Here is a 26,673-nt window from a genome sequence, read left to right on the forward strand (position 1 = left end):
TCACTATGGCCCGGTTGTCCTTCTCCTGTCTAAGTTCCCTATTGGTATTCTGTCACTCTGAGCGCTGCTGAATGGGTAGTGAAGTGTGACGGACAGAAGCCAGGCTCTCACACACAAGGGCACATTTTCACACACATATACACTCACCACTACAAACACACACACGCACATTTCCAATTGCCTCTTTTTTTCTCTCTTTCCCTCTTATTTTTTTATGAATTTGAATGCCTGAGGAGTGAAATTATACATCATGCTCATCACTAAAAAAAACTTTTTACACCAGAAAGTCAGAATCATGTCAGAATTGATTAGCATGGCCTTGTATTTCTGCGTATACTATGTGCTGGAACTGCTCTTGGCAATTCAAAGTGTGTAGTTGTGTATATATATAAAAAAAAATATATATATATATTTGGAAAATCACCCACTTTCAGCATGCAGAACCTGGAAAAAGACTATTGATTACCAAAATATCCACAATCCCACCATGTGCTTCACTGTGGAAGAAAATGCCACCGAATTGTAAAGGCTTCAAGATGATGTAAGACATTCCAGTTGTTTTGCTCACTTCCTCTATATTGGAGCTCCCCCTGTTAAAATGGGGATCATTTATTCACTGGTGCAGTGGACTGAAAACAAGGCACACTGATTGATGTGATGTAGAGGTGATGCCAAGTGGATATTAAAAAATATTATACTACCATTCAAAAAATGTATTCAGTAAGGATACACTGTATAGGTCAAAAGTGACAGTAAAGCCTTTTAAATTGTTACAAAAGATTTATATTTCAAATAAGTGCTGTTCTTTTAAACTTTCTCTCATCAAAGTCTCCTGAAAAATGTATCACGGTTACCAGGCAGCACAACTGTTTACAACATTGAAAATAATAAGAAATCAGTTCTAAAGGATCAGGTGACTTGTTTCAAGTTTATGTTTTCATGTCTTTTATTTAGAAATTCTCATAGTCATGGTTCCTGTTTGTCATGTGATTCATAGCCCTCATGTGATCATGTGACTTGTGCTTCTCATGCGTCATGTTCCGATGAGTTCATTGTGTTCATTTGCCCTTAGGTTTGTCTTGTTTAGTCATTAGTCTTGGTGTATAAATAGCCCTCATGTTCCCATTGTCTCTCGTCTAGCTTTCTTTAACAAATATCCACTGATGGCAAGTTGAAGGAGAATCCATGTGCAGTTTATTGGAGTAAACGTGAAACCAATACAAAAATAAACAAAACACGACATTGACCTGACGTGGCTATAACTTGACTTGAAGGGCTATTTATACACCAAGACTAATGACTAAACAAGACACACCTGAAAGCAGTGAACAGAAAGAACCAATCAGAACATGACACATGAGACCACAAGACATGATCACAAGAGGGCAAGGAATCACATGACAAACAGGAAACCATAACATAAGAATTTCCACAAAAAAAGACATGAAACCATAAACCTGAAACAAAAATATCCATCCATCCATATATATATATATATATATATACAGTATACATATATATATATGAAGAGTTCAGATGCAAAAGCCTCTAAGTGCCATCTGAAATTTTCTTCTAGAATGATAATTTTTATCAAGCTTGTATATTTAAGTTCAGCAATATATGAGGATGCAGAAATTATACATTCATATTGAGTACACAATTTTTTTTTACTGAATTCTGTCATTACCTGCTTACTCATGTCCCTCAACTTTTTTCCCCAATGAGTGAAGGAGTTATTTTCAAAATTAAAAGCTGCTCTTTTCCAGTGCAATGAAAATGCATGATGAACCCAGGCTTTCCATTTGCTTGGTTTCTTTAAAAAAAATTATATTAGGTTGGGTCAGGTGTAGGTAGATTTTATATAAGTAAAAATAAGTGTATTGTGACATCCTTAATTTTATGCCTGGTATTTAAAAGAAATCATTGGGCACCTTTAACCAGCCCTGATTTGGTTTCATTTTATTAACACCACAACATGGCTATTTAATGCAGCACAACTGGTATTAACTGCATCTCTCTTTCTCTATGTACTGCTCCTCATTTCTTTGTTGCTGTGTGCTCTCTCTCTCTCTCTCTCTCTCTCTCTCTCACCACCTGTCAATTGTTTGGTACACCCCGTCCTCCTCCTCTCTGTGATTGCACCAGTAGTCTTCAGTGGCATGTTTACACAAACTACTTAAACTGGTCTCTCTTTTGTCAGCCATGTTGGCTGCTCAGCTTTTAATTAGCCCTTTGTCTGTGCAGCATGCCGCTCTTTATTATTTTTTCCTGTGCTTGCGCTGTGTTCTTTCCATACACTGGCTTGAAAATTGGTCACAGAGGGAGTGTACCGCCTGCCTTTTGCAGCCTGTGTGTGTGTGAGAGAGAGAGATTCTTTAACCTCTATTAATGCACAGTCCAGGTGCTAGATAATAACATGCTTGACAGAGGAAAAAGAGACATCATTTCTAATAAGCATTGCTTATTCCTCTATTCAGAAAGTAGTGAGGTCCCGATTTTTGAAGTCTCGAATTGGGACACACTGGCTAGGGTGACCAGACGTCCTCACTGGAGCTGTCGTTGGAACTATTTCTTGCCGAATTTTTTCCTAAACATTTTTCTCCATGGTTATCTACTGGTATTTAGAAGGAGGTAATGTGAATGACAAGAAATCTATTTTGTCATCTACACACTACCGGTCAAATGTTTGGAATAAGCCATGCTAAAAAGCTGATAAAGTAATATTTTGTTAATCATGATTTTTGTAAATCAAAGCTTTTTATAAAGTGCTGCAGTTTTAAAATGTAAATGCACAAAATAAGGTTTGACTGTTTTTGCACATACAATACAAGTCAATGCGGTACAAAACAACACTGGACCCGATTGACTTTGGAGAGAAAAAAAGATTTGGAATGACGTGGGTGAGTCAATTATTTGAATGTTTTTTGAACTATCCCTTTAAATATGATGCAGTTGGAATGCTGATGCTCTTGGTGTACTAAGATGTTCGATACAATCTCATCCTACATGACTACATTTTTGGACAGTGATTTTAATTGTTTGAAATAAGAATTAGTAAACTTTATCTATAAGGTCAAAGCCCCAATTTCTTCCTAAAAAGAGCCAGCTGGCATTATATAGGAATCATTTGTGTGATTGAAGGTATAATCGATAGACAGATCTCCCCTCCAATTTTGTTGATTTTTTTCCAAGCCACTGTGGTCTGCTGACAGGTCTGGAATTGATGGAATGGTTTTGTGGTGGTAACACTGTTCAGAAAGGACATTCAGAATACTGATGATGACACCTGCTAGACTAAACCTATCACACGGCTCCACGCTATGCACAGCTGAAATAGCAGGGACAGATTATTTGTCTCGAATGAGGAAAAGATGTCTGAGTCTAATCCCAGTCAGATGTGGTTACAGGTATAAGTGAGGATAAAGAGTGTGAATGCGGGTGACGAGACAGAAGGACTGAATCACTTTCTCTGCGGTGGGTCTTCACAGGTCACACTCCTCACTCTTTACTCAGTGATTATTCCCAGTATTATTTCACAAATCCTCCACAGAGACAGGAAACACACAGAAGGCTTTAGAGAAGTTCACATCACTGCAAAATGACAAACACTTAATAAGTGACAAACACAATTTAAATCCATCTCTTAGGGAATGAAGGACATCATTCAAAAGGTCAAAAGCGAGTTGGGAAGGAAGTTAATTTAATCAGAGCAGTTTATGGGGGAAGCAGTATTGGCATAGACATAGTAATCCAATAATGATGAAACAAGAGGATTTTTCATTCCTTTAAAGCTCTCATTTTGAAACATGATTACTAAACATGGAGATAAATCCTTTCTGAGTTTCCTTTGTTGAGTGCAAGAATGATCTCTCCATATTGAGGGTCTTCAGCAGGAGCCCATTGAGGGTTTGTGATGGTATTGTAGACAGAGGAACCGTCAATCTGTTGGATCTAGACCTATTTTTTTATGGAAAACACAATATTAAGTTTAAATGAAGCTGAAGTAGAGCTATAAGTATACATATTCATTTACCTCCATTAAAATGTGTTATTATTAACAATGCGATTTCGCAATTCAAAGAACAATACAGCAGTGCTGTGTTTTGCTCTTTGCACAATGTTTCTGCTGTTGCTTTGTTTGGAACTATTTTCCTTGGCCGAACAAAACTAGACAATTTGCAATATTGTGTGTAAAATGTAACTTACTCATTCTTGTTCATTGAACTGGTGTTTAAAATCAATATCACAGATAATCACACTCGTTGTTGCTGTTGGTCGGAATATCAACGTGACTGATCTATGGTCGGATCAGAGCTGTACCAATATTTGAAACATATTTTTTGTGATATTGTTGAAATAGACTGTAGTAACGGATTCATTGAGTTGATTCAGTGAACTCATGAGAACATGAGTCTTTTTGAATGATTCATTAAAAGAGGCATCAGACTTAACTGGTTCACGCTGTATTTTTAAGCACTAAAAGAACCGATTCATAAGAGTCATTTGTTTGTGAATTGGACTGTTCACGGTTTATTTTACTGTGTATGGTCCGTAACTACAACTTAAAAGAAAGAGGTTTTCTTGCCAGTATTTTGCGGTACATGTGCTTTTTATCTTATCGCATTGTACTTGGACTGCAAACTTAAAATACTTAAAATATGACAAATATTTGCTCACTCAGCAGCGATGTCACAAAGCAGTGCATGCAGTAAACAAATGGTGCTTAGAGTAAAGAGATTGATGCAAGCATCACTACAATGTATGTATTAAATACATTAAAATGGCACTACATGCATGTTATATTGTATCATTATTTATGTTATAGGCCCTCATTCAATTTTATTTGAAGACATCTGCTCTACACTGATACTTAGCAATTTATGGTGTTTTGTATAAGCATTGAATATGTATTGCACACTTTGTGAGCTCAGTGTCACTATGAAAGCCCTTATAAACACGTTAATGTAGAATCCCCAGACTGAACATTATTTGAAAGGGGGTTGCCTATAACTGCTCAGCTATTTCATAAAGTCGCCTGTTCTCTCTTCCGGGTTGTTAACACTCGCGTATGCGACGATCTCTGTTGCTCTATCAGCAGGTCTGCTGCATTAATGGACTGTGTGAGCCATTGATTTCTAATTACACTGAAGTCCACTCTGGGGATAAATATTGTGTGCCGCGGCCATCTTGTGGCTTATTGTAATCAGAGTGAGTATTGATTGACTGTCCGGGCTGCAGAAGTAATCTGTTTTAAATACACTGGGACCAGAGTGAATGGGGCAAAGCGGCCTGTGCTCTGACTGTGGAATGGGTTCGGGTTTAGTCCTGTGAGAAACGTGGATCAACTGATAGGAACTGCAGTGCACTGCTCACTCACACTGAGCGAGAGAAACACTGTGTAGCCTTGTGTTTTTTAATACATGGGGATAGGATATTTATGTTATCAGGCTTTTGGGTGAGAGAATTCGACTCTGTTCCAAAAGGAATTTCCTCTGTTCTAAGGCATGTGGAATTATTTAACGTGTTGCTAAATAATTACTTTTGAATAAAAAAGTGCACACATGTATGCGTGTGTATGTGTGGCCTCTGCTTACAGCCAGGACTCAATATCAATGAAAATAGTTGTGACACAGTGCATTCTACAATGCTATGGGCTGAACCTTTGTTTGCATGGCTCCAATATGAACATAAATAAGACATTCAGGGGGCCACCTTCATAGATTTTCTCCTCCTTTTTATTGTCTTGTAACCTTCCTATTCTCACTGAAGAAATAAAAACAGCTAAAGAGAAGGAAAATGTTTGATACAGACACATCTATGTGATGCTTATATATATATATAAATATATGTTATTTATTTATATATATTTTTTTCATTTTCCTCCACAATCATTATTGTGTCTAAATATAATTATTTCCCTGCCGAAATGATTTGAAATTTTGATAAGATTATAAAATATGCTTTATGTCCAATTGAGACTTTTGAAAAGCCATGCCAGTGTGACGTAATTGCTTTTTTATGTGGTACAAGCAAGCACTTTCCTTGTTTGCAGGTACAGCCGTGCAGAAGTCAAGATTATTTACCCTGATATGTACGTTTCCCTCCTCTCTACCTCAGCTCTGCAAACGCTAAGATAATTGCATTTTGATAGACGATTAATGTTAATGTAGGCTCATTAATCTTTGAAAAGCTCTTAAGCCCATGTCTTCCGTGAGACGTACCTGCAGTGTGAGCAGAGGAAGGAGGAAGGCAACAGAATGGCTGCCAGTCGTGGTAATTTGATCTGATTGTCACTTCCTTTGTAAATGTTATAATCAGTATACATTTTCAAATATTTTTCAAAGAAATCTCTATTGCTAATCAATGCTGCATTTATTTGATAAAAACACAGTAAAAACGATAGCATTGTGAAACATTGTTCTATATTTTTCTATTTGAATATATTTTCAAATGTAATTTATTCCTGTGGTGACAAAAGCTGAATTTTTCAGCATCATTACACATGATCCTTCAGAAATCATGCTAATATGCTGATTTGTTGCTCAAGAAACATTTCTTATTATTATCAACGTTGAAAACAGTTAGTGTTCCTTAATATTTTTAGGAACTATCATACATTTTCAAGAACAGCAAAAGTTCAAAAAGAGCACAAGGACATTCAATTGACCCATACACAAAAGAAATATATTTGAAATATATTTTCAGAATATGTTTTGGAATATATGCAAATATTTGAAATTGGCCCAATAAATATATTTTAGTTCAATATATGTAAATATATTTATATGTCAATATATTTACTAACAACATAACGTTCATATATGTTTTAACTTTTGCAAATTGTTTCATTTGAAATATATTTTGAAATTTAAAAATGTAACATTTTCACAAACAAACAACACATTTTCAATTTATTTTTTAGATAGACCACTTCAGCCATGGATGTGGGCATGGGAGAGTAGTGCTCTACCACTTCTCCGCCCACATCTTACCTACTGGTCGGGGATCAAACCGGCAACCCTTCGGTTACAAGCCCGAAGCCCTAACCAGTAGGCCACGGCTGCCCCTTTACTGACTTTATTGGCCTAAAATGACAATTTTATGTAGGAAATAACACACAGAATGCAGAGGTTTTTTTCCCTATTTTTACAGAATTGAATACAGTTATTTAATAGTGTGTGTATGCAGTGTTAGACACTGAGTTATATCTATTGTTTAAGTGTACTTTACTGTTGGAGTGTCACTGTTATACTTGCATATTTTCAATATTTAAATGACTTCAGGAAAGATGTCAATAAAACACAACAATAAATCTAATAATTGCACTTAGTGTTAGGTACGTGCCACCTAATATGGCCTAATAGTCCTAGGAAAGCAACTATCTGTCATTTTACATTGCAGTCATTTAAATGTAAGTACAGTATTTATTATAGCTGTGTGTCATAATACAGTAGTGAAATATGGTAGCCTACTGTTGTGTATTGGGGAAAAGGTAGAGGAATTACTAAGATCAAAATACATTTTCGACCCTTCTTTAGCAAGCTAAACATTTTATGACCATATATTTTGTCATATATTTTACATTACATGTTATACATGTAAATATATTTCACACTTAACATCATATATTTTTGTTATATTTCAGAATATATTTCAAAATGATAAATATAAGTGAATAACAATGCAAATATATGTCAATGTATTTGGAATATATGCCACATTTGACACTTTAAAATATATTTCAAATTTTTTTTTTCTGTATGGGGAAATAGAAAACTTTACTGTCAGGTTTAATCAATTTAATGCATCCTTGCTGAATAAAAGTATTCTTTTTTTTATCTTACTGACCGGAAAAGTTTGAATGGTAGTGTTATATGTGATACAGTCCTGTAATAAATGTGGTGCTGTGGGTGAGCATGGAGAGGAGGAAGTTAATTTTTTTTTTCTTTTTTTTTCTTCAGCAAGCACAGAGGGTGTAATCCCCACACCATTACCTCAGATTACACTTGCTTGCTGGGGAAAGATTGCATGGCATAAAGAGATTTGTTCCCTCCTCCTTCACAGTTCTGCAGACATTTGTGTATTTTAAAGCATACCGATTAGCATTTCTCCCGTGACCCATAATGAACACCATTGGACTGCACTGACCTCAACCCTGAGGGACACTAAGGGCTTATTGTTTAATTTATCATATCCTACCAGTCTCGTTCACAATATCCCCATCTGTGGCTTTACTAGGAGACCATCAATTATTACTGTAGGAAACGCATCAGGTCAGCCAGTGTTGGTTGAAGTTTTGAATGCAAAGACTGTCCTGAATGAATTATGTATATTTATAATGGATATGATATTATAATATGGCGCCGTATTGGTTTTATGTCTTACTGATTTAATCACAATGCATAATGCTTTGGAAACCTACCTCTATAGGCAGCTCACTTGGTTTTAGTAAAGAACATTTGTTTCATAATAGAAAAGATAATAAAAGAGCTGTCTGAGCAACATATTATTCTTCTTTTTTTTTTTTTGAAAAAAAGCATTATCCTCTTTCCCCGCTTAACCCAAACCCATTTGAATATGTTTGAAATAAACCCCTCTTTCCATTCCCAGACTGCTTTAGCCGGTCCACTTATGTATTCTCGGCTCATCTTAAATTGGGGGATTTCTCTTTCAGAGCTGCTGCCATCATGTTAATAAGTACAGTGGGAAACACACTCTCGGATCTGAGTCTAGACTGTTGACATGCTGCAAAGCAAGCCACATTCCTTTCATTATACGTTTTATGTGCCACTTTTTAGTTCCCAATTAGAATTGAGCTCTCACTTAGGTTTATAACCATGTTATTAACTTCTGGGGAAATGAAAAGAAGATCCAGCAGATTTGGTTATAAAGTACTCATTTGTGTAATTTTAAGCAAAAAATCTGTGTTTTTTGTTTAAATCCCCAGTCATGAAAATATGAAAGATTTACTGAAGTAGTCAGTGGATACAAGCATTTCAGCAACAAGATGATAAGAAACGCCTGTGGAAATCTGAATATACAAATCTAAATATGGGTTTGCATATCTTGTAGTCTTGCACTTGACCCTATTTAGCATATTTTTTAAAAGTAAATAGTAAATATTATGATAAAGTCAATGCCATTAAAGGATAACTGTCGCCAAAATGCAACCTAGGGTCTTTTTGTTAATCTACCCGAGGCAAACTTTCGTTTAAAAGCATAATTAGAATGGAAACGCCACTTTAAACTTTTTCGTAAATAGTCAAAAATAGTCGATCTCCGAATGCAACGTAACAGGGAGGAGCAGGGACGTGCACAGGAATTTTGAGGGGCAGTTGCTCTGACAACCCCCCCTCTATTTCAATCCAGAAATAATCTGGATTGAATTGACAGATGAGGAAAAACTTGCTTCTAATAAAAAAAATTAAAAACGCTTACATTTCGGGAAAAAATACAATCCTTTTTTAACCTTTTGGCTTCCCGTACATTCAGTTGTGCTTCTTGCTCGTATTCAGTTCTGATGGTACGTATGGTAACTGGGCAACTACGCGTGATTTGTAGTATGATTGCGTAAAGGGAACGGGAATTCCGGTAGGGAACAGAATCGACTTAATCGATTAACTTTTAAATGCATCATTATATTCAAATTGCAAACACATGAGGAGAGTCTCCGCATGAAAGACCCACGACTGGCAGATTAATGTGCAACTACATTTCTCTCCGAAACGGTAGTAAATTAAATTAGATTGAATGGAGGATTTTAACTGAGACAAGATGATTGACAGGGCAGTTTGCGGTGACGCACGCGACAGATCTGTCCGTTAGTAGTATGTCCCAAAGCTTGCCTACTCTTTTGCTACACACTCAAAAGTATGTACTTTTTCTTCACAAAAAGAGTGCATACTTTTAGGGCGTAGTATAAGTAGGCGAATTGGGACGCAGCGAGAGTTTGCCCTTCCCCTACTGACTTTCACTTTCGGTGCCCGAATGGAAGTGAATGAGGCTTTGCGATATTTTTTTTTATTTTTTTTTTATCGTGAAATTCTGCATCCATTGTACGATTTATTTATTTATTTATTTATTTATTTATTTTCCCCCTCGGAAGGGCATTGTGAGTCGAGAAGGGCATATGGGCAGTTGCCCGGGCAACCTGAGCAACCCTCCTGTGCACGTCCCTGGGGAGGAGAGTAAAGATGGAAAGCTCCTAAAGCTTAGTTCCATATAAATTCACGGATAATTTGTTGTTTTGTCATAAGAGTCACTTCATTCACATTCGGAGATCGACTATTTTTGACTGTCAAAATGCCGACGGACACAGCTACAGTGAGTTTCTTTTTATTAAACTCTGTGTACACAAACAATGTTCTCAATGCTCGAGATCATGTGTAGAGCCCCTGGTGATACTTCGAGCAAATTTTTTAAAAATAGCGATTTTTGATGCTATCATAGTAGTGCCCCAAGCACTCCCATTCAAAAGGCAATTTGACCGAAAACGAAAATACGGTCAAACTTAAAAGTGGCGTTTCCCTTCTAATTATGCTTTTAAACGAAAGTTTGTCTTGGGTAGATTAACAAAAAGACCCCAGGTTGCATTTTGGCGACAGTTATCCTTCAAATGAGTGTGTTCAACTGGAATATAGAAGAACTATGTACCCTGACTATTGTGTATTGTCCTCTAGTTTTATATTAGTATTATAATTATTCATAATTTGATATTTTCATCGATTCAGTTTAGTTAACACTAAAACACTAAAACTATTAAAATCATTTTCGTTAATTGAAATAAAGCCAAAGTAATATACATTTAATTAGAAGTAGAAGTACTAAAATTACTAAAAGTAAAACTTATAAAAATAAAGCTACAAAAATACTTAAACTAAAATAAACCATGAAAATAAATAAAAAAAGATATAAATAAATACTGCTGTATAATTATTTATAAAGAATACTAAAATAACACTGATTCAGTTTGATGACAACTGGTAAATTGTCATGCATGGACAGTAGGGGGGAAAATAACTATCCCAGTAGACTGAATTTACATCACTGTATATGTAATATTAGATTAATTTACTTAACCAGTAATCTGCTAACAAAGTACTTCAGTGCAAACAGACACAATATTATTGACTTGTTTTGCAAGAAATGTTCAGGGTTTTTGCTTTATTATGTGCAAAATAGACAAAAACTGTGAATGTGTTTCTTTAGAAATAATCAAAAATATTGACATTTCTCTTCAATTCCCTATAAAAATGAATGCATAACCACGAGCATTTCTCCCCAGTATATGATGCACTGCCAACTTGCAGGTGATGTAATACGCTTTCCTCCTATGAATATATTCTCACAGTTATTTGATATTAAAAGCGCTTGTATCCAGACTCTTTCTGTGATGACAGACGCAGTCTGATGTGAATGTGATGACCTACACTGGACCTCTCAAATTGTATTTCCCCACTTTTACAAGCTCCCTCTCACTATCCATTTTGCCAACATGCTGTCCTTACCTCTCTACCAATCACATTAAGATATAAATTTCCTCCAGCCACCAGCTCAAGGGCACTTGAAAGCCCCGTTGGAGGGAAAAGTAGAGAGGCTGTTTTCTTGCGAAAGGCCTCCATGCTGCGGTTTGGACTTAAATCGATTACATGCATTGTTCGCTCCTCCAGAAAATTGATGTCTGGAGTTTTCATTGTTTTGCGATACACGGCCACGCCTGAGAAGAGACTCATCGCTTATCAATGTGAACAATCTCCAATAATAATTCTGTGACTTTTTTTCAGGCAGAACAAACAAACTTTGATTTTTACTGCTAATGCCTTCTTCCTAATGCCGCCTTCCACATTTTAAGGATACAAACTCTTCATCATGATGAAACTAATGCAGAAGTACATGAACTTTAATAGCTTATGAGAGATAATATCATCATAAATCTAAATGTGTATTTTGCAGTTATATCTTGTAGTCTTGCAGTAGACCTTATTTAGCACATTTTAAATAGGTAACTAATAAACAATATTAAGTGAATATCATAAATGTAGATTGTTCAACTGAAATATAGAAGAACTCTGTAACCCGATTATTGTGTATTGTCCTCTCATTTTTGGTAACTGAAATAAAGCCAAAATAAAATATAAATATTAGGAGTAATATTAATTACTGAAGTATTAAAGTAGGCCTACTAAAGTTATTAAAACTAAAACTTAAAAAAATAGCTATATAGAAAAAAAAAAAAAAAAAAAAAAATGACCGAAGCACATAACAATTAATACAATTTAAACTGAAATTAAAATAAAAATGAAAAATATGAAAAAATAAAATCTCATTCAAAATATTAATAAATGCTACAATACTATATAAATAATAATAATAAAAAAACTTAAATGAGTTTGATGAAAACACTTGAGAAACAACCAGACACTTGTCATATATTTGAGCAGTACTTTAAGCACTTAAAATTCTATCAGAATGAATTTATATGTTATATGTATAGTAATATTAGATAAAGTTACTTTACCAGTAATATACACAACATTATTCAATTGTCTTGCAGGAAAAGTCTTTAAGTCTATAGCGCTTTTTATAATTTTATAATTTTAGAATGATAATTTAGTTCATTTATATATATATATATATATATATAAATCGTGATGTCATCGTCCAGCTCAGTTCAGTTCTTGTATAATTGTGTCATTGCAGGCAGATCAATATTATTGCTGAATATTAAAGAAATGTGAAATTTAATGTCCCCAACTAAGCAAGCCAAGCTAATGGCAACAAAGGTGGAAAAAGGCGACAGTGGCAGGAACCAAAACTTCACGCATTTCTCACTGAAAGCAGATGTCGTAATTTATATATATTTTTAAGATGGAAGAATGCGGTTTTATTGATACTAGAAACGTGGCTTTCAAATTAAAGATTGGTATCAAAGAGCACAACCAGGTTCCTAACCGACGACGAAGACTTGACAGAGCAGCCATCAATTGTTAGACCGTATTCTAGGTTACTACGTGCGGATGTTTTTGGTCCTATCATTAGCAACTCTGTTTTTTCAGAATTAAGTAATAGGAAATTACTAGTCAGACAAATTTTTATATCAGCTATGCATTCCGTTAATTTCTTGAATTGGCAAGTTTCTTCGATTGTCACACAACAGTTAAATTATTCCCATATTAAATAAGTGTGTGTATGTGTGTTGATGCAGGGTATGATGTACTTGGAGGAGAGGAGACTTGTGCACAGGGATCTGGCGGCTCGGAACGTCCTAGTGAAGTCACCCAACCATATAAAGATCACTGACTTCGGCTTGGCTCGCCTCCTGGATGCAGATGAGAAGGAATACAACGCAGATGGTGGAAAAGTCAGTGTCACATGACCCCAACAAGACAAAGGGCATGCACTGACCCAGTTAATATATGCTCTTTGTGTTGGAAGTCAAAAGATTTGCTGCACTCTTTGTCTATGGGTTTTAGAACACATCTCCTTATGACAGGCTAATTAACAATGTTTAATAAGGCCATACACCAACTACAAGACAGAAGATTATTGCTCTGCACGCTTTCAAAGACTCATAGGGTCATGTTGGTGTGCACTTTACATGACTACGCGTAGACTAGTCGGGAAACACATCTAATGAAAGGTTGATATCATTAGAAATCTGGGAATAGTCTTGACATGTAACTAAGAAATGTGTGCTTCTAATTTTATGGTATTCACCTGGCGAGAAAATGGGCAAAGGAATTCTGCTTTACAAAGAAGGAGAAAGCCAACACTCTAACAAATATTTTGTTAACAAAATATATATATATATATATATATATTTATTTATTTTTGCCAGAAATTCATCCTACAAAATATAGACAAAATGTGTTACAGGTATTATAGAATGGCATATTTGTGCCTGTATTTTACATATTATAATCATATTTTAATTCATATTTTACATATTATAATCATATTTCATTAAGTGACAATGTTAATATAGCAAAATCAGCTTTTAACCTCAATAACCACCATACAAATACAAGTGGTAAAATATAAAAAGGCACATAATGATTCAGAGTCCATAAAACATGGTCAGTGTATATATAGTGTACAGGGTCATACACGCAAAGACAAAACACCATCAGGTTAACACACCACACTAACATAATATAATAAACAGTAACTAAATAACAGAACATGTAAAACAAAACACCTTAATGGACATTACTAATAACAAAAATGAGAAGAAAATCAACTGTTTATATTAAATATCATCATATGTGATGCGTCAGGCAAGGACTTCTTGGAATAGCCTCTTACCGTAAATTATATGGAAATACTTGGGTTTTACTTGCAAAAAGCAACATTACATATAATGTGACAGAACATAGACTAAGGTGTTTACATGCCTGGTGAAATCGGGGGATAATGGCCAAAATCTAGCTGTGTCGATTGTTTCATTCTTAAGCCGTTTATGACACCGATAAAGGAAAAGGGTTTAATGCGTTTAATATGCATGTTAATGCACCTGATCTGATCTTATCCATCTGAATCTCCTTCTTGTTGCCATACTGGAATAGAGCATCCTGGGAGTCACTCTGCTCCGTTCAGCTTCAACCAGCTACCATTTTAAATCAGCCATGTTTGTTTTCCCACATAGGAGAAACTTCAAACCTCTCGAAACTAAAGTTTTAGTGCAGTTTGATACCCAGCAGCTCTGCACACACATTTACCCCAACCTGTTTCTTATGTTTCCCTTTAAAGCAAAAGATGAAAAGAATCAGATATCACTGATTATTCCATTTCTGAAATATTAACTCACCAGACCTAATAAATAATGCATGATACTGTGATAAGGTTTGGTTTTAGCGGTGAAAGCTTTGAATAAACTTTGTCAAGTTGCGTAAATAAACAATAATTTAGTACTCGTTGTGCTCACTTGAACTTTACATTTTCATGTTCTGTATCATTGTGTGTTTTTTTATTCAACACAAGCCGCTGAAATGCTCCCTATTGTTTTGTCAGATGCCTATAAAGTGGATGGCCTTGGAGTGTATTCACTATAGGAAATTCACCCACCAGAGTGACGTATGGAGTTACGGTGAGATTAGCCTTAATTACAGTTACATGCCTCAGTAAAATGTCATTTATCTTATTTCAAGTTTAATTTCAAGTTTTATTATGCAGCCAAACTCTGTATGAATTGGGCAATCAGACCAGACAGTCTTAGCACACGCCTACAAGCTTTTTAAATTGTTTATTTGATTTTTTTTTTTCCAGGGGTGACTATCTGGGAGCTGATGACATTTGGAGGAAAGCCGTACGATGGAATCCCTACCCGAGAGATCCCTGACCTGCTGGAGAAAGGAGAGAGGCTTCCTCAACCTCCTATCTGCACTATTGACGTCTACATGGTCATGGTCAAATGTAAGAGAGCTTTGCACAAATTTTCATCCCAGATTTTTTTGGGGGGGGGGGGGGTTAACTAGCGCTGTCAGCGTAACACGTTAACGCATGTGATTAATTCAAAATCCTTAACGCGTTAAAATAATTGAACGCAAATAAATTACTAAAGCAATACTAAACGTAATTTACATCACACAGTTGACTACGTTTGAAGTTTGAAACTACATTTCTCAGCTGGATAAAGCAAACCAGTGTCTTGCTAGTAAAGTTTTGATGGATAAGGATTGCGATCAAGGTAAAGACGATTGCCGTGACATACAGGAGACAGGAGTCATACAGTAAGCATGCGTGAGTCTGTTATTGATGCACTAACAAACAAACAAACCATGTACTGTATGTGTGCTCTCGACGCACTGATATTTCACTACTTCTTCTTACGACGCCTATCACTGTATACATATATAAGCTCCTTCAGTATTATAGAACAGCTATCGCGTTCTCAGGAGCTAATTACCCTCCTCCATCTCCAGCTCCTCCTCTCGTCAGTCAGGATTTGGCATTCTGATTCCCCTTGAATCAGAATAAATTCTCGAACTTTGTTGTACTTTAAAATCTTGAATTAATGATATCTGCAACACATTCATGTTGGTTCTGTTCTGTTTCCCCTAAGGAGGGTTATTGCTGCTCTCCCTGCTCTTATCCATGCTAGAACAGAACCATACCGCCAATCCAAACTGTATGCTAATTGTCAATCGTATTTGACGATAGTGGTCCTGACAGAAACAAAAAATGATGTGTTAAACAAGATAAATGGTGTATTCTTAATTTCACGATAAGTGTGCGATTAATCGTGATTAATCTAACACATCATGATAGAAGTTCTTGTGTAGTGTTCAAGCAGGTCGGCTTAGGAAACCTTCTGAGTTTATACTGTAGATCAGTGGCCGTTGTACATCAATCTTGTAGTTGTACATAAGAAAACGGCTATATAATTATCAATAAGAATTATCATAATTTATTTTTAAAAAAAAATTAAAACCTAGAGGAAAAAAATAATTACAGTTATGTGGTAATCAACGACGTGTGGTAGATAGATACTGTACTCATTACCTTCTTTTAAATGTATTGCTCACTGCATTGTTTATCCATTGTGGTCTACTTTGCTGACTGAAGTTGTGCTATGTGTGCCCCTCCAGGCTGGATGATAGATGCAGACAGCAGACCAAGATTTAAGGAGCTTGCAGCAGAGTTTTGCCGAATGGCAAGAGACCCACAACGTTACCTAGTCATCCAGGTAAGAGCTTTACAGCTCGGCACAAATGGCCATGGTTGTGATTAGAGTCAAGGATCTTAAGTTCAGTTCAGTTTATTTATTTATAAAGCACACTTAAAAACAACAGACTTGTCTGAAACCAGTGGGCTGTACAATAATAAAATCTATAACAGAAAAAATGATAAATAATACATGTAAGTATCATAAAAGTGTTATTTCTCTGCGTAAATCTCAAGCCTGATTCTCTCTGTGCCAGGGGGACGACCGCATGAAGCTGCCCAGCCCCAATGACAGTAAGTTCTTCCAAAGTCTGCTGGATGAGGAAGAACTGGAGGATCTGATGGATGCTGAGGAGTATTTGGTGCCACAAGCCTTCAGTATTCCTCCACTGGCATATACAACCAGATCACGCATGGACCCCAACAGAGTGAGTGTACTTAGAGTGTGCGTGCGTGTGTGTGTGTGTGTGTGTGTGTGTGTGTGTGTGTGTGTGTGTGTGTGTGTGTGTGTGTGTGTTTGTGTGTGTGTGTGTTTGTGTGTGTGTGTGTGTGTGTGTGTGTGTGTGTGTGTGTGTGTGTGTGTGTGTGTGTGTGTGTGTGTGTGTGTGTGTGAGCGTTTTTATATGTTCAAAGGTTTGGGGTCAGAAATATTTTTTTTCATTTTTATGAAATTAATATTTTTATTCAGCAAAGATGCATTAAATTGATCAAAAGTGACAGTAAAGATTTCTACATTGATACAAAAACTATTTATCATGGTCTCCATGAACATGTTATAACATTGATAAGAAGGTTTTGGAGCACCAGATCAGGATATTTAATGATTTCTGTAGGAAAACTGGAATAATGGCTGCTTAAAATTCATTAATGAAAATATATTAAAATAGAAAACTGTTATTTTAAACTGTAATATTCACAATTTCTCACACAGTTTTCAGCAAATAAATCCAGTCTTGGTGAGCATAAGAGACTTTTTACAAAAACATTTTGAAAAATCTTATTGACCCAAACTTTTGAACGATAGCACATTATAAGTTTAACAAGCAGTTTTTGAGTGTTTCCCCATTCGGTTAGATAGGTGCTGTACCTGTATAAAAGACTTGAATGAATAGACTAGCCCCAAAGGTGACTTTGGGTTTGCGATCTGTCAGGGTTTAGTGGCTAAATCAGATTGTATTTTGTCTGTGCAATTGTGTGAACTCTTTTAAAATCATTGGATTGTCGTCATTTTAACTCTTTAAAGTTCCTATAACTTCATCTGAATACTTTAAATCATGGTAAGCCCTAGATATTTTTGGTAAAAAGTTGGTGGCACTCTTCAGGAAAATTGAATAGAAAATAGCATTTGAGTCATCAAATATTGAAATGTTTTTTAGTAGGGAAAGGACAAGAGGTCGTTGATGCATTGACATATGCATCATGCATGCAACACCTTCAGATTTGGGCGTTTTGCACATATTTACATATTTTAGGATAGCTTTTACATTTGAATGCACTTTTAGTTCTCACTCATGAATCTCTATTTATTGCTTGTCTGAGGCTGAATTGAGTTTTCAGATGAGTCTATCATTTAACTGACGTTGACCTTGGGGTGGATGGATGCTCCCCTAGCCAATTAAGTGCCTCCCACACGAGCATCTCAGAAATCCCGGCACACCATTCCTACTCTGACAGATGCTATACTCTCCCAGAACGAACTTGTCTGCCATTGAAATAGGGAATGCGATGACAACAAAAAAGGAAGTCTCGTTCATAGCATAAATAATTCCCCTTGTTGATGAAGGGTGTTGAAATGCTGAGATTCTTTTGTATTTGCAGGTGCTAATTTGTCTTAGAAAGCAGCAGTGCTTTTTTGACTTGCATTAAGGTTTTCCTGTGGAGTGGGGGAGAAAAATAAAGTGGCCCTCACATATGTGTGCCTATAATGGGCTCCATGCCTGGACTTTCATTACAGAGGCATGCCAGTGTAAATAACTGGGTCCTCACTAAAGTGAAGATGATATTTGCCCATCGACAGGAAGACCAGAGTGGGTATTTGCTCTGTGTTAGTCAGCCATGAGCAGGTTATTAACTGTTGGTGTGTACAGCGGCAATGGGAAAGGACAGCCAATTGGGATGCAGCTTGAACAGTTCTTAACTGTAACTTAGAAAGACAAAATCTCAGGGTTCAATCATTCTTTACCAGGGACTTAGTGAGGGTGTGAGAGTGTGTGGGAGGGGTGGGTGTGATGAAATGTTTCCTCTTTTCTCCTGGACCGTGTTCGCTAACCATGTGTGCCATTTTGCATTCTAACTTGCATTTTGTTTTTGTCTAACTGGGAGAGAAAAGAGAGTGAGCGGTATGAATATCAATGAGGGACATCAATCCTTCAGAGCCTCTTTGGAACATTACAGAAATCTTTCGCCTGCAGTTTGCCGTATAAACTGAGCTTTGGGAAAACAAAACTCTGCCAAATAACCCAAACAGCAGATTGCAATATTAACTCAAATTCATCTCTACTCAAAATGTTGTGAAGTTTGAGCATAATGGAAAAATCATTTTTGTGTATGTGTGTTTCAGCTCCGCCTTGGTCACGGAGTTGTAAATGTTTAATGGGAAACTAGGAAAAAAGCTTTCTTTTGGCATAAACATTAACAACTACTTTATTCAACTTTTTTTTTTAAATGTGTTGTGTAATTCCTCAGACCTATGCCAGTATACCTGTGTGGTATGATCAAATGTACCATGTGATGGTATATATCTGTGTATTTTAAATTGAAGTAAATATTGAAAAATATGTTTTTACTCATTATTAATTTATGTATTAAGTAATTATATTTTGTTTATATTTTTAAATATTAATTTTTATTCCGTAGATATTGGAAATTGTATTAATCATTTCTTGAATAATTATTCAATAAATTGAATAATTTATTTACAAGATTATCCAGTAATATGCTTTACCACATATTTATTGAAATGATAAACTTTCATTTAATTCCCAGAAGAAATGAACTACTGTGATGTATACAGTTACTGTGATATAAAATTACTCATTTCGTGATCTGGCATTTTAATGAGACTGCCCACCCCTTAAAGTTTACTTCACTCTCTATTTCCTCTTCTTCATACTAATACATTTACATTTACATTTATTCATTTAGCAGATGCTTTTATCCAAAGCGACTTACAAATGAGAACAATAGAAGCAGTTAAACTAACAGTAGGACGACAATATGCAAGTGCAATGACCCTGCTCAGTTTAATCTAACTCAGTGCATGTAATTTTTTATTTTATTTTTTATATATAAAAAAAAAAAAAAATTGAATAGAAGAGAAGAGAAAGTGTTAGTATTACTGGATCAAGTGCTGCCGAAAAGGATGTGTCTTCAGCCGTTTCTTGAAAGTGGCTACGGACTCAGCAGCTCTGGTTGAGTTAGGCAGATCATTCCACCAGCAGGGAACAGTCACGGTAAAGGTCCGAGAAAGAGATTTTGTGCCATAATACTCTGGCCAGCAGCACCCTTCATTCACAGCAATGAGCTCCAGACTGCTCAAATAGCATCGTGGGTGTGTGTTGAGGAAGACAGGATGGGAGAAGTTTTGTGCTAGTGGGGAGGTGGAGGAAAAGAAAATAAGGATACAGACATTGAATTCAGGACACAGACAGAGTTTCTCTGAGCAGACAGAACACCTGCAAACTTACTGCAGAGAGATTGCAGCATTCATAGAAAAGTACTCCCACATAACTAGGTATTACCATGGTTTTGTAATTGTATATGTCACACTATAAATAAATACTGCTGACAACCATATAAATACCATAATGAATGAATATGGCTTTGTATTATTCAGTACCATTGTATATATTAAAGTAACATGGTATTACCATGAGATACCGTAAAAACTTGTTCCGGGACTGCGTGAATTTATGCAACAGTTTTGCCAACACAAGTTCAGAGCGAGACTGAAAAACAAAGACAAGCAGACGGAGAGAATCTGAGGATTAGGAATAAGAAAAAAACAAATAGTTTAATTTGTGATGTGATTTCTAATTGCATCAGGAAAGCTGTGTTCCTACACTCACGTCTGTTCATTCACTGTTGCCAAGTTTTCATTTAATCTCAAACTGTATTAATATTTGGAGACTCATTAGTATAAAAGATTTGCCTCTTGAAATGTTTAATTGTAAAGCAAACAGAAATAGATCACTGCAGAGATACTAAGGCTTGTTTGTGTTTCTGCAGAACCAGTTCGCATACCAGGATGGCAGCTTCGGCATGGAGGAGATGATGGCCACTATCCCACGGGTCGTGGCTATGTCCGCGGTCAGCCCGGGCTGTTCCGCTCAGAAGCAATCTATGGCCCAGCAGGGGGCCTCAGGGTCCTCTGAGGCATTTGAAGACAGCCGCTGTAATGGCACTCTCAGGAAGAAGGCTTCACCCAGGGCGAGCACCGGGGAGGACAGCTGTGGCCAGCGGTACAGTGCAGATCCAACTGTGATACTGTGTGAGCGTGGAGCCAGAGCTGAGACCAACCAGGATGGATACATGGGCGCTATGCAGGACAAAAAGCCCTCAGGTACTGGAGGAATAAACTGGAGTGAGCAGGAGTGGTAGAGGAGATTGATCTAAAAGAGCTCACATAGAGATCTTACGCTTTATCCAAATTATTTATCCAGTGTCATTGGTAACCATGGGTTGTCTTTGTTCAATAAATCACACTGTTCATTCTTTTGCCCAGTGGTTAGTGATTAATCCTGTGTAGATTTCACTTTGTAAATTGAAAACCCTGGGTTACAGTTCTTGCATATTTACAAGGGTAATAATATTGCCTCAACAAATACAGCACAAAGCCTGGTTTAATAACTGTTTGTTCATCTGTGTAAATTTCACCATATCCACTCTGGACTTTTTAAAGGGATAGATCACCCCCCCCCCCCCCCCCCCCCCCAAAAAAAAAATATATATATATATAATTTCGTGGGGTCGTGGTCGTGGCCAGCATTTACCCGCTATATCTCTATAGTTACCATAAATCATCTTTAAAAAAAAAAAAATCATCATTCCTAATGCCGAAACCTGACAGCCAATCCGAGTCAGAGTAGGGCAGAATTGTTTTCAAAGACTTTTACACCGCGAGTCTGACAACTGGACACACTGCCGAACAAAGAACCGCACGTCGGAAAGCAAGCCTGAGGTAAGTTAGCCTACAATGTTAACTGTCCTGTCAGATACAGACAGCGATGTTGCAATGTCATTATTTTGACATAGAAGAGGGCGGGATAATGTCGCGAGCGGGCGCAGGCGCCGTGAGCGCTGAGCGAGCAGGAACGAGTAGTGAGTTGGATAACGCAAAAAAGCTGTTGGGGGCTAAAAATAGAAAAAGAAGAGGGGAAAGGAAATGGCATGTCAATTGATGCGACAGCAGCTAAATAAGTGGATGGTAAAAGGCTACAGGTAGGATTTTGTTTTGTGTGACCCAGGCATGTAGGCTAATGCCATCGGGACTACCGGGAGAATCCCGGTGGGCCGACATGCTTTTTTGGCCGATACATCGAATACTTTTTTTTTTTTTTCTGACACCCCATGAAACACGTAGATCAGCGGCCCATTGGTTCTTTTCTTGATTGACACTGGGCTAGCCCAATCACATCTTTAATGTGAAGTATAGAAATATACTCTTTCAAGTATAGAAATTAGTACAAAACTAATTATGAAAGTTTCCTTTATTTTTCAGTGCATTTGTTTTACAATATATGGCTATTACTATCATGGGATTAATATTATAACTATTATTATGTAGTAGTAATGTAGACAGACACTGTAACTAAAATAGTTTAAAATTTTTCTTTGTTTAATTTGCACCAGATTGATGAATTTAACATTAAAAAGCACAAAATTTTCTTACGGGGGAGCATGCCCCCGAACCACCCTAGAGGGACAGAGGTCCACTCACCACAGTGATCCAAAAATCCTTGAATCTCTTGAAATCTCTTGAAAAGAGAGCATTCAACTGAGTCTGTGAAAAAACCCTGCGTAAATCAATGGTAGTCGACGTTATCCTTAGAGCACTAGCTGGCACAATGTCTCCCACCTTCTCTCTTCTCACTGCTCTTTTCTTTTCTCTCTCAGATTATCTCAACCCCGTGGAGGAGAACCCCTTTGTCACCCTTCGCAGAAACGGAGAGGTCCACACTGTTGAGCGAGGTTACCACAGCACCTCCAACGGGCAGCCCAAGGTGGAGGATGAGTACGTCAATGACCCTCTGTACCTCAACACCTTCCATAACTCTGGGGAAAAGAGTCACGATGTTTTGAGGAAGAATGGGGTCCCTGTGGCACACACAGCAGTGGCAGCAGCAGTAGTAGCAGCAAATACTGTAACTTCCAACAGCCAAAATCTTTCCCAAACCATGCAACCGGCAGCACCCAGTGCCCACATCTCAACACAGCCACTGTACCAAGGCAAACAAAGCATTTCCACCCTCTCAGGCCACACCCTCCATTCTGCCCATCCCGGACACACCCTCCACCCAGCACACAACCTCCATCCCGCTCACTCCGGGACCATCAAAGCCGACATAAAGCCCAAAAAGACATTTGACAATCCTGAGTACTGGCAGCACAGTCTTCCCCCCAAGGCAACTCTCCACAACCCAGAATATCTGCAGGACTGCAGCACACGCTTCTTCTATCGGCAAAACGGTCGGATCCGGCCTGCCGTGGCCGAGAACCAGGAGTACCTGTCAGAGTATGCGCTAAAACCGGGCACCGTGTTGCCGCCGCCTCCCTACCGCCAGAGGAACACCGTCGTGTAGCAACAACGACCGAGACAAAGAAGGAAAGATGGAGGTAAAGAGAGAGTCATAGTGTGTTCTTACCCTGGCTCTCACACCAGCATCCTGATCTATCCGCTCTTCTCTGAACTGGATTTAACACCCAACCTCCAACAACCTGGAACTGATCCACTTGGGTGAGCTTCTCCTCCAGAGGCACTGGTCACTTATGACCACATCAATCTGCTTGTCTCTCCTCACTCCAATCACCATTAAGACCTTTCTCCCTACCTGACTCCAACTATCGGAAAGTGATACTGTTCCCAACATAAGGTAGATGTTACGCTCATCTCATTGGAAGCAAGTACTGATTATGACATGCAACGTGGGTCGATCCAATAGCAGAGTCAATCTTTTGTGCAATTACAGAAATGTTTATCGTTTATCTCATTTGGGGATTTTGATTTGAAGCTACGATATGGTCTGTTGTAATTTATGACTTTGGTTAGCATAGTTTATTTTAGCACTCCATACATGATTATATAAGGCAGATGTGTTGTACTGGAAATATCGCCATGGGCCCTGAGACAAGAGGGCCCAAAAAGGTCCTTGATGTTGCCTAATAACTGAAACTCATAAAAATGTAAGCGACAGGCCTGGTTGTATGCTACATACAAAAACATTATAGAGTCATCATTAGAGTGTGTTGTCAACCAGGACCACAACCTTCTCAGATGGCACATCTTCAAAAGACAACACATTATGTGATGTTCTGTTCAAAATATCGCCATAATTCATCTGGTTTTATGCACATCATATTACTCAAACAAGGCACTTTTTATTACTTATATTGAGCCGCTCTCTCCTCCTTTTGAGTCGCAAGACTGGAACGATTCACAACTGGAAACAGTCCAGCGGACCGCATTGGACGTCTGTAAAACTACATGTGTAAAGGCAATTTGATGAAGAGAAGCACTCCGAGCTGAGGACAGTATCAGCCCGCATATGAACGAGACCGCAACTAAATCAATAACTTCATAAAAGCAGATCTGCAACAGTCTACTGTAATAACATTTTTATTGTTGATCTAGCCAGCATTGATCTGTACGCTCACGGACTTGTCACCTTAAGGTAGCCTTCCTTATTTTGTCATTTAATGTGTGGAATAAAAAACCCGGAATGGGTCTACCTTGAACTTTAGAAGCTAAAATCAATACTAGCGACCACATGGATATTCGAATGGATATTTACACAGCTACAGAGGACCAGGTTTGCACAGAAGACTCGACAGATCACATCACGCCTGGCTCCTGTCCTGAAATATGGCCGGAAAACTGTTACAACTGTATAAACCTTATCCCCGTGCGAGTGAATATCCAGACTTGCTATCAAGATGGCAGCTTTTTGTAGCTGGGTACATTAAAACTGCAACAATGAGGGACATTTTGAAATCGAGAAGGTATGCGAATTCCATCATCATCATCATACAGTACTATGAGGAACAAATGAGAACATACAAATGGAATATTTGCCCCGAGGTCAGAGATGAGACTGCCTCAAATCTGTCATCTCCATTTGAACTGTCTCCCATTATGACTTCTCTATAAGAAGAGTCTCATGGAGCCACACGGATACAAGTTAAGGAAGATAACACGGCTTATTTGAGCATGTTGGAAAACAACTGCTACATCTTCAATACCAACCACGTCATCCTGGTTTCTAAGGCCAGATTCATGTATAGTTTTGAGCACTGCCAGACACTCTGCTTTTCTGCTAAGAGATATAATAATGATGTTGTGTTGCTGGTTTGGAGATGTGAAATGGTTTTATAGCACTTAACAGCCTGGCACAGCCGCATGAGTTTGTTTTTAACACCAACGGCACTGATTGAATACTCATTTATTATAATCATAGCTCACATGACGATAGCAAACACCACCCGCCCACATACATTTGTTTTGCTCTGTCATTTGTTTCCCCCTTTTTTCAATGGTTTTTTGTGCTTATGAATATGAAGGTTTACGGTTACGTGGAGCACTTTAATTAATGAACATAACAAAGATAGAGCGGAGTTCCTTTCATTGTGGATATTGCTGTTCCCATGTGATAACAGATTAGACAAATGACATTTTTGGCTCTCTACTGGAAACAAAATCAGGGAATGTTAGTGACACATGGCAATTTTGCCAAACACAGATGTTTACTAATTGAAGTATTTATCTCAAGCTTTTAACCTTAAATATAAAATGAATAGAGCATAATTTAAGATGGGTTGCAGTAAAAGAACGCAAAGATTACCTATAATAATAATAATAATAATAATAATATAAGATGCTTTTACAGAATGAAACTGATACTTGAAACTGCTTCATTTTAGCTCCTATAGAATTTGAAAACTATTTTAAAAGTTATGAAGCACGTAGTACTAGAACTAAGGCCAAATTATATTTTTATTCATTTTTATTCATTTGTTTTTGTATTTGTGACAAATGCTTTTGGTTATGAAAAGTCCAAAGTACTACAACCTCCATGAAAACACTCTTGCTTATTGTGCAAAGAGGGTTGAAGCTTTCAGTTACCACACGGGGGATGGACAGCTCTTCTCTCAACCCGATAAAAGACAAGGACCTCATGTACACGCTACTGATAACGTCACCACAGGTCAGGGCATCTAAATCTACATATGTAGCAACTCCTGTGAAAACAGGGTGGGGAACGATCTACTAAATCCATCACGTGAGGAACAACTAGTCCAAAACGGAGGGAGAAGGATCCCTGAATTGTGATATTAGAGACTGTTTGCAAAGGCTTTCAGTTCGAGACTGTTAGAAGATGGGACTCATTCTCGTCAGAAACATTTCCACTTTCTGGGAGATGAAGTTTCGTTGGAGCACAAACATTTTGTCTCGCTGCACATCGTTTATTGGTGACTCACTTTTAGCAGAACCTAGAAGAACATGAGACAAACATCTTGAACTTGTGTAAATATTCCTGCAGGGACTTGGAGATAATAATGTGAAGAGTGGTGAGATATTGGTGAATGCTTACAGTATATTCCCCCTTTTTTTAAACATTGCATAAAAAAAATATGATGGGTGAGTGCACTAAGAATGAAACCACTGATTGCGTTGTTTATTTGCACATGCGCCCGATTTACTAAAATAATTATGCAGATCAATTAACGGTACAAATGCGCACACAGAATCTGTGCTGAATGCAATTTGTAAATCCTGATCTTGGTTGTGAAGGATGC

At 37.4% G+C, this 26,673-nt stretch overlaps 1 protein-coding gene across 2 annotated transcripts in view; it reads left to right on the forward strand.

The window, feature by feature from the left end:
• erbb4b (erb-b2 receptor tyrosine kinase 4b) overlaps window positions 1-24,095 on the forward strand; it is a 290,413-nt gene extending 266,318 nt beyond the window's left edge. For both annotated transcript variants that reach the window (XM_084420233.1, XM_084420234.1), the window contains 7 exons: window positions 13,205-13,360; window positions 15,010-15,085; window positions 15,265-15,411; window positions 16,587-16,684; window positions 16,920-17,090; window positions 20,890-21,223; window positions 22,777-24,095. In XM_084420233.1, coding sequence (XP_084276359.1) covers window positions 13,205-13,360; window positions 15,010-15,085; window positions 15,265-15,411; window positions 16,587-16,684; window positions 16,920-17,090; window positions 20,890-21,223; window positions 22,777-23,462 — 1,668 coding nt within the window. In that variant the 3' untranslated portion in view covers window positions 23,463-24,095. The remainder of the gene's footprint in view (window positions 1-13,204; window positions 13,361-15,009; window positions 15,086-15,264; window positions 15,412-16,586; window positions 16,685-16,919; window positions 17,091-20,889; window positions 21,224-22,776) is intronic.
• The last annotated feature ends 2,578 nt before the right edge of the window (window positions 24,096-26,673 follow it).

Source organism: Rutilus rutilus (assembly GCF_951802725.1).
Source record: "Rutilus rutilus genome assembly, chromosome: 10".
NCBI lineage: Eukaryota > Metazoa > Chordata > Actinopteri > Cypriniformes > Leuciscidae > Rutilus > Rutilus rutilus.